A 9017-nucleotide genomic window follows, 5' to 3' on the forward strand; every position below is an offset into this window, starting at 1 on the left:
GATACTGAAAGACAAAGAGAGGAGAGACTAAGGAAGCTTAATTCTCAGGGCTTCTCACTTGCAAGTGTGCCTGTGTGTGCTGTGAGTTGCTGGGGGGGAGGGGGGTGTATAAAATGTTTTTGGAGGACTGGGAAAACCAGGTCGTAAAGCAAAGCAAAGCATTTTTTATCATTTTCTGGGAAAATATGTAAAGATACATTCCAAGACAGACATCTTTTCTCACTCTAAACATTCAGTTTAATACCTAAGATCTGCCCAAATTGTAAAGGGCAGAGCCCGCACCACTCAACTTAGCTCCTTGGAAATACGAAAGGATTTCTTCTTCCCTGCGCCGCACCCTCCCCTGGTTCCAGCGTGCTCTCAGCGACCCAAATTGAGCGTCTGTCCGTGGAGAACTCCATTTCCCATCCTCCTCTTCGCTCGACACCTACATTTCTCGTCATGCACGACGCCGTCTCCTCCTCAGACCGGTCCCTGCCCCGCCTTCCTGCCGCTCCGTTCTGGACTCTCGGCTTACGTCACGGCCTCCAGCCCTCCCTCTCTCTCACAGCGAACGCGTCCGGGCTTCCACGAGAGGCGTGGCCTCTGAACGACCGTAACGCCCATTGGCTGTCGCGTCGCCGGTGGGACGTGGCTACGGGAGCCGGGCGGGCGCCTTTCGAACCGCGGCTAGGGCGGCGACGGAAGCAACGAAGGATGCATCCAGCTGGCTCCGCTGCGGCGGGGACTCCCCGGCAGCGTAAGTGGCGTACGTGGCCCGCCGAGGTGATGAGGCGGGCGGGGTGTGGCGGGGCCGCCGCGGCGGTTGGCGAGGTCGCTGCAGGTCGGAGGTCAGGAAGTTAGGGATCTGGAGCTTCGAGGTGTGCACCGCACCACGATGCCAGCTCTGGGTAGGGGTGCTTTGGGGTCGGGTTTTTCCCCCCCTTAGGATATTACTTTGGGTAGGATGTTGTATGTTGAACAGAAAAGCCCGACTTTTATTGATTTTGCAGTAAGCAGTCACCCTTACCCCTTCGTAGCCACGGGCTGTCGCCCATGCCCTCGGTGAGCGAAAAGGGCCATGGTTATCCCTTACTTAGATTTGAACCTGTGTTTATTTGGCTATTAACCTCTTTTTTTCCTCCACCTTTGTGAATTTGTATGTCTAATCTCCGTGAATGTGCGTGCATCTCACCTAGTCATTCAACACATCCTGCAGCAGCTCCCCTGTGCCCAGCCCTTTGCTGGAATGTGGGTACCTGGTAGTGACCAGCATAACACCGCCCATTGTTAACTCTTGTTTGTTACTGAGTTTGATGGGAAGACAGTCACTAAACTCAGAAACAATCAAGGCAGCCAGATAATTTGGAGACTAATTAGAGCTGTAAAGGGAAGATGTGACTAGGCGTTGAGGGGGCCTCTCTGTTGAGGGAGACAGTGTGATGTGCTCATTCCTCCCTTCAACCATCAATAAGGTGCCTGGCTGATCCTGTGATAGGTGATGCTGGAAATACAGCGGTGCCCAACAGGTTCCTGTCCTCATGAAGCTACCAGTACAGAGCAGAAGACAGCAGCAGGCTTGAGTGATGGACATTTTGATGAAAGAAGCAGCACAAGCAGATGGGTTAGAGCCAGGGAGAGGGAAGCACAATCAGAGTGATTGATTATGGCTGGGATGGAGGTGTTATGGTTGCCCAGATTAGGCATGTGACCCAGTCTGGGGGTGTCAGAAGCTTCCTGGACAGGCGTCTTCAAACTACGGCCCGCGGGCCACATGCGGCCCGCAGAGAAGTCCGATCCGGCCCGCCAGGTTTTTTGGGCAGTGAGCGCAGCCGAGGTGTTACAGTAGGAATTAGTAGTTCATATAGTCCGGCCCTCCAGCTCTCTGAGGGACCGTGATCTGGCCCTCACTTTAAAAAGTTTGAGGACCCCTGTTCCTGGAAGAGGTACAGCTCATTAGCCCAGAGAAGGGGATTTGTAGTGAGGGAAAAGCATTTGTGGCCTGTGCTGAGTAAACAAGGAGACAAATGAATTGTGGTAAGTGCTCAGAAGGGAAAGGAGAATCACTGGATATGATGAGAAAGAACAAGGTGGGGCTAGTGTTTACATTGAGGAATGAGAAAGGTCTTTGAGAAGGAAACATTTGAGCTGAGGCCTGAGTGCAACATTGGCAGTTGTCATTGGTGGGAAGGTGTTCCAAGGTGATGGATGTTCAAAAGCCTGTGGGGGGCCCTGGCCGGTGTGGCTTGGTTGAGGATTGTTCCAGGCACCCAGAGGTCACTGGTTCAATTCCTAGGCAGGGTGTGTACTCGGATCCCCAGTATGGAGCTTGCAGGAGACAGCCGATGGATGTTTCTCGTATCAATGTTTCTTTCTTTCCCTCACCTTAATCAAGAAAAAAATATATATTTTAAAAAGCTTGTGGGGGCTAGGAGCTTGGCAAGGTCATGGTCTGAGAGGAAGCCATTGTGGCTGAGATGCAGTGAGCCCCAAGGTAGTAAAAGAGGGTCGTTAGCAACGCTGGGTCCCGCGGGACCTCATGGGCATTAGGATTTTATTCTAAACACAGTGGGCCTTGATCTTAGGCAGAAGACAGAAAAGTTCTCTTTTTCACTTAAAAAGATGTCTCTGGCCGAGACCGGTTTGGCTCAGTGGATAGAGCGTCAGCCTGTGGACTGAAGGGTCCCAGGTTCGATTCCGGTCAAGGGCATGTACTTTGGTTGCGGGCACATCCCCCAGTGGGGGTTGTGCAGGAGGCAGCTGATCGATGATTCTCATCGATGCTTCTAATTCTCTATCCCTCTCCCTTCCTCTCTGTTAAAAATCAATAAAATATATTAAAAAAAAAAAAAAAAAAAAGATGTCTCTGGCTGCCCACCGGAGAGAAGGCTGGTGCAGCTAAGAACGGACAGGAGGACCTGAGGGGAGGTCATTTAAGTCAGGTGCAAGACATAGTCTGAGAGGGGAGGGTAACATTGAGACATAGTGGGCAAGAATTAGCGATTCATTGGTTGGATGCCAGACGAAGGGGAATCAGGGTTTGGAGACTGATGTTAGGGCTCAGGGGCAATCAGAGGCAATTGCCAAGAAGCCAGTGGCCTACCTGGGTCTGGCTACAGGAGAGAAGTGATGGCCAGAGACAGAGCTCAGAGCCTAAAACTGTGAAAGTTGTGAGTGTGGGTGAAATTGCCCTAGATGAGGGTGGAGAATTGGGTCACACATTCCAGGGAGCTGGAAATAAGTCACTAATTGAGAGACATTGGGAGACCATCAGCTCCATGAAGGCAGAAGTTTTTGTCCTTTTGATCATTACTACCTGCATCAGAGCTTAACACAGGGGGTGCTAAGTAGGTATTTGTGGGCCTCAGACAGAAAAGAGAAAAAGACAGGCACAGTATCTCAGAAGCCAAGAGTTGGAGGCTGGCAGTTGGGGCAGTGCACCTAGTGCTGTGAGGACTTGAGTTGGATGAGAGCAGAATGATGGACTGGACCTGGTGGTGCAGAGAGCCTTTAGAGGCCAGTGGGAGCAGGACCCCAAATGCCACTGGCTGAGGGGGTGACAAGGAGGGAGGACAGGTTCACACCAAAGCTTTCAGGAAGTGACCTTCAGGCCATAACAGAGAGAGGAAAAAGAGAAGTGGAGCTCGCTGCGATCTTTGGGACTGAGGACACCTGGGTCAGTTTTCCAGCTACAAATAATTGCAATGAAGAGCGGAGGGGCTTGTAATTGACAATAGGTGCCAGGCCAAGGGCTGAGGAGTCTATGAGTGTCACTTCGCTGTGGACTATTAACTCATTCTACAGAGGAGAGAATCGAGGCACAGAGAAAGTCATGATGCAGATGACTTGCCTTCTACCCCATCTATTGTAATCCTACCACCCTGGTTCCTGTGCCCACAAAGATGCTCAATGAATATTGGCTGCCACAGCATTGCTTTGCTTAGGAGTAGGGGCCTTGGAGCCAGAATGCTGGGTTCAAATTGGTCATCTTGATATTCCTATCTCCTTTTTCTTACCCCACCCCAATTAAGCACACCTCCAGCAAGTCCTGGCCCTCCCACCTGCCTCCAAAATCTGTACAGAAGCAGCCCATTCCCCTCCCCTCATCTCCACTCTCCATCCTGGTCTCCCATCTGGGACGTCAATAAATTCCTCCTTCCTTTCCTGTAACTATCGCCAACATGAAGCCAAGTTTAAAAACTTGAACCCTGGCTCTGCCTCATATTATCTGTATGATTCTGGGAGGGGTCTTGAGCCTCTTTGGGGCTTGCTTTTCCCATCTGTAAAATGGGGGTGCTAATAGCATCAATACAAATAAGTTGTTGTGAGGATTAAATGAGTTAATCCATAGTGTTTAAAACATGGCCTGATATGTGGTTAGTGCTCAGTTGGGGTTGAATTATTGTAATATTTATTGGGCAACCTGGATTGGACTCCTGCTCTTTCCTCACTCTGTTTGGCCCTTTACACAAGTAATTTAGCTTGTCCAGGCCTCGGGTTCCATATCTGTAAAATCGAGATAGCTGATTTATTTAGTAGGTTTTTGTCAAGTGCTGTGTACAGGAATCAGACATGAACAAGACAAAGATTCCCACTTTGAGGGACTCACGCTTTTGTGGACAGACAGGGCAAAAAGGAAGTAAAACATTTAGTATCCCAGCTGGTGCCGAGTTCTGTGGATATACATGAAGCAGGGAAGGGGGAATGCCATCTACGGAGGCGCAGTTGTGTACAGGATAAGGGGGGAAGGTCCCATTGAGCCAAGAGTTCAAGGAGAGCAGTGAGCCATGAGGACATCTGGGTAAAGAACATTCATGCAGAGGAACAGCCAGTGCAGCAGCCCTGAGCTGTGAGTATCCCTGGTCTGCTCCCTGAAAGCCATGTGGCTGGAGCTGAATGAGTGAGGGGGAAACATGAAGAGGGATACGGACAGGGAACTTGTTTGTAAAAAGCTTAGTACAGCATTCTGTGCATAGTAGCTAGCAACATCATCATCCTTGTTAGTTGGATGGATGAATGGATGGCAGGCAGAGCAGGGTGGGAGGGGGTGCGCCCACAGAATGAATGAGGTATCTGCCTCTCTCCTGCTGCAGCCTCAAAGCGGAGGATCCCTGTGTCCCATCTGGGCATGGCTGACCCCCACCAGCTTTTTGATGACACAAGTTCGGCTCAGAGCCAGGGCTATGGAGCCCAGCGGGGACCCAGCGGCCTGGGCTACCCTACAGCTTCTGCCTCGCCCCAGGCAGCCTTCCTAGCTGATCCTGTGTCCAACATGGCCATGGCCTATGGGAGCAGCCTAGCCGCACAGGGCAAGGAGCTGGTGGATAAGAATGTGAGTAGGGGGAAGGCTGGTGGGAGTAAGGGGGAGGCTGGGGCCATGAGGCTAGGGCTTCAGGAATAGCTCTGCCTCTCCAGATCGACCGCTTCATCCCTGTCACCAAGCTCAAGTATTACTTCGCCGTGGACACCCTGTACGTGGGCAAAAAGCTGGGCCTGCTCTTCTTCCCCTACCTGCACCAGGTCAGAGCACCCCTACCGAAGTGACCATCCACGCTCAGAGGGAAAGAGCCTCTGGGAAGCGGGCAGTGGATGGGGTTGAGTCAGAGTCTGGGGCCTGCATGAGGGTCAGGGTGGGTGATTCGCCTTAGAGGGGGCCTGTAAACAAGGTAGAGGAGCCCAGCTTTGGGGTTCTGTCTGCTCCCTCACTGTCCCCACAGGACTGGGAGGTGCAGTACCAGCAGGACACCCCAGTGGCCCCCCGCTTTGATGTCAACGCTCCGGACCTCTACATTCCAGGTTTTACCCTATCCACCACTGCTCTGCATCCTCCTCCCCCTGGGTGGGCATATGTATGGCAGAGGTTTAGGTACCTGGAGGCCCAGATGGTCCTTCCTCTGACATGTGTCTGTGTGTCTGCTTCCCATAGCTATGGCTTTTATCACCTACGTCTTGGTGGCTGGCCTGGCACTGGGAACCCAGGATAGGTAAGAGAGAACTCAAGTGGGTAGGGTGGCATGGGCTTTGGAGGGCTGAGGGCAGTTGGGATAGTCTCTTGGTTCCCTTTCTCAGAATAGTCCCACTGTGCCCTGTAGGTGTCACCCTCTCTGCGCAGGGTGATTCTCTAAATCCATCCTTCTTCGCCTCCACCACTAGATCTCCTCCTCTCACACTCCTAACCAGCTGCCCTGACCCCACACTCCCCTGTACCCTGATTCTAGCAGCAGCCAGGAAAGTCTTGTCTGAGAGGCAGGCCTGACCACGTCCCAGCCTGCTCAGAAGCTGTCTATACTCCCCAGACCCCAGACTAAGCCCCAGCTTCTTAGCCCTGCACTGCCCTTCACGAGGCCCTTTTCTGCCCCACCTCGCTCTGCTGTGCCACTCTGGTCCTCTTTCCATCCTCCACTAGGTCTAGTACTGCCATCCCAGAGCCTTTGCACATCTAGTTTCCTTTGTTCAGGAGCATGTTCCTCCCCTACATCATCACCTGCTGAGCATCTGCTCACTCAGGGTGTCTCCACTCCAATGTCACTTCCTTAAGGAAGTCTTCCCACAATCCCAGGCTGGGTCAAGCCTCCACATAGGCCCCTGTTCCATTTCCTTTGTGGCACTGAAAATAATTATCATTTGAATCCTTACTCCTTCAGGCCTCAGGCAGGTGTCCCCACTGGGTCAGGCACTTCCCTTGCCCTGTGCTTTCCCAGTTGCATCCCTGACATGTCTAGGGTGTCACTGAGGACAGATCTGCCTTTCCTAAAGTGGGACTTTCATGAGGACCGGGCCCAGATCCACCTTAGTCACTGCCTGGTCTCCAGCCCCACCCAACACAGGCTGTCCCAAGTGGATGTGTAGGGAGGGTTTGAGGAGGCCAATCAAATGACAGCTTGGGTGCCCGCAGGTTCTCCCCAGACCTTCTAGGGTTACAGGCCAGCTCGGCGTTGGCCTGGCTGACACTGGAGGTGCTGGCCATCCTGCTCAGCCTCTACTTGATCACTGTCAACACTGACCTCACCACTATCGACCTGGTTGCCTTCTTGGGCTACAAATATGTTGGGTGAGTACTAACATCTCCTCTCCACAAACAACCCCAGCCCTGGGCCTCTTCCTCAGACCAGCCTTCCCCTCTTTCTCCCAGGATGATTGGTGGGATCCTCATGGGCCTGCTCTTTGGAAAGATTGGCTACTACCTGGTGCTGGGCTGGTGCTGCATGTCGATCTTTGTGTTCATGGTAAGTTGGGTCTCAAGGGAGCATGAAGTTAAAGACTCAGGTCCCTTGAGCAAATTGGGTTCCCCTGAAGACATCTAAACAGAGGATGTTAGGTGGAGAGTTTAGACCAGAGCTACATTGCTGAACTGAGGAGCCCTGGAGTGGGTGCCACAGCTTGGGGTTCAGGAGGGCCTCCTGGAAGAGGGGGTGTCCAAGCTAGGGCCTAAAGGAAGAGAGGATCCAGTTGGACCGCTAGGGTGGGCGGGTGCTCATCCTTACAGCACTCCTTACATGGTGGACTTTCCTGCCAGGATTTTCTTTAAGATGAAAAAGTTTCAGCACCCCTGAAGTAGCTAGTTTGAGGGCTCTTTGTGGGGGTGCTGTATAAGCTAGGCCTGAGTTTGATCCCAAGCTTAGCTGGATCCTGGGAAGATCACCTTCTCCTTTTCAATCTGTTTCCTCTTTTGTAAAATCGGGATAACTGCACCTCAGGATACTTGGAGGACTTGGTGAGAGAAGCAGAGGGCACAAATGGGTAACTTGTGGACCATGTCTAATCATCAGATAAACTTTGACTTAGATGTTGTTATTTACAAGATTTTAAAAAAAGGCATTCTGGTTTGTATTAAAAATCTGGCCAGCATAAGCAATGACAGCAACCAGAGCCACGCCTGGCCACCCGGTTCAGACAGGGTAATCACAGTGCAGTTCCTCCCTCACTCACTTAGCGGACTGGCCTGGGTTTGAACCCTAACATTTTCTCAAAGCCTTGGGAAGAGCATCTACTAGATTTGGGGGAAGCCAAGGAGCCCCAGAAGTGGAGATGAGCACAGCTGCCCCTGTGGAGGGAGGGAGAGAAGGCAGAGGGGCAGGGACTGAAAGTGTCCAGGCGCTCCCACTGGCGGGAAGGGCTAAAAAGGGTAACCTCTACCGGCCCCAGATCCGGACGCTGCGGCTGAAGATCCTGGCGGAGGCTGCGGCTGAGGGAGTCCCCGTGCGCGGAGCGCGGAACCAGCTGCGCATGTACCTGACCATGGCTGTGGCGGCAGCGCAGCCTCTGCTCATGTACTGGCTCACCTTCCACCTGGTGAGGTGAGGGCGGTGCGCCGCCTAATTGCTGCTCCAGGCGCCTCATCTCCCGACCACCTGCCGCCTCATCTCCCGACCACCTGCCGGCTCATCTCCTGGCTCATCTCTGGGCCACCTGCCAGCTCCATCTTTGCCTGGCCCCCCAGCCTGAGATGCTCTGCCCCGCTCCCACCCCAGTTGGAGATCCCCTGGGGCACTAGCTGCCCCTCAGCAGGCAGCCTCTGTTCTGGAAACAATAAACCTTGGTGAGCCCAGCTTGGGTAGCCTCTCCTTGGTGGCTGTGCAGTTGCCCACAGGGGGCAGGACAAGCCCGCTGGAGAAGTGGGGACAGTCGGCAGTTCACAGTGGTCTGCAACCTGGAGGCCACCTGAGACCTGGAGGTTTAATGAGCCTAGCCCAGGCTCGTCAGTGGGAAGCCTTCTTCCCCTTTTTCAACTTGGGCTTCTTGACCTTGACTGGGGTGCTTCTGAGAATCTGCAGGGTGGGGCTGTGGGAATAGGAGAGGGAGAGGCGCCAATTGGGAGGGACAAGTCCTTTACCTTCACCTCCATGTCTGAGCTGCTGTGAGAACTTGAGGAGCTGCTAGGGCCATGGTCGTGCTAGCGGAAAGCATAACAGTGAGGTCAAGGGCCCCGCAAGTTGAAAGCCTGCGCTTGAGACTCGGGTCAAAAGCACCCAGTTCCACCATGCACTCCCTTCCCCTGTTGAGGTGATTAACCCTTCGGTTAGCTGCCCCTGCTTCTG

General features: G+C 53.1%; 1 protein-coding gene across 1 annotated transcript; it reads left to right on the forward strand.

Annotated features, from left to right (window-relative positions):
- The first annotated feature begins 587 nt into the window (after positions 1 to 587).
- On the forward strand, positions 588 to 8527 carry YIF1B (Yip1 interacting factor homolog B, membrane trafficking protein). Its single transcript, XM_036408292.2, has 9 exons — positions 588 to 739; positions 5073 to 5311; positions 5395 to 5499; positions 5697 to 5775; positions 5906 to 5963; positions 6875 to 7030; positions 7112 to 7205; positions 8125 to 8338; positions 8376 to 8527. The coding sequence occupies exons 1-8, from the start codon at positions 697 to 699 to the stop codon at positions 8278 to 8280; spliced, it is 930 nt and encodes a 309-aa protein (XP_036264185.1). The 5' UTR covers positions 588 to 696; the 3' UTR covers positions 8281 to 8338; positions 8376 to 8527.
- The last annotated feature ends 490 nt before the right edge of the window (positions 8528 to 9017 follow it).

The sequence above is a fragment of the Pipistrellus kuhlii genome, unplaced genomic scaffold, assembly GCF_014108245.1.
Source record: "Pipistrellus kuhlii isolate mPipKuh1 unplaced genomic scaffold, mPipKuh1.p scaffold_m20_p_38, whole genome shotgun sequence".
Lineage (NCBI taxonomy): Eukaryota > Metazoa > Chordata > Mammalia > Chiroptera > Vespertilionidae > Pipistrellus > Pipistrellus kuhlii.

What these genes read in the sequence shown, in the direction of transcription:
- YIF1B (XM_036408292.2), top strand. Translation starts at nt 697, where the DNA reads ATGCATCCAGCTGGCTCCGCTGCGGCGGGGACTCCCCGGCAGC. An exon ending in GGCGGGGACTCCCCGGCAGC is followed by an intron (nt 740 to 5,072) that starts GTAAGTGGCGTA and finishes CTCCTGCTGCAG; the next exon opens with CCTCAAAGCGGAGGATCCCT. An exon ending in TCCGGACCTCTACATTCCAG is followed by an intron (nt 5,776 to 5,905) that starts GTTTTACCCTAT and finishes TGCTTCCCATAG; the next exon opens with CTATGGCTTTTATCACCTAC.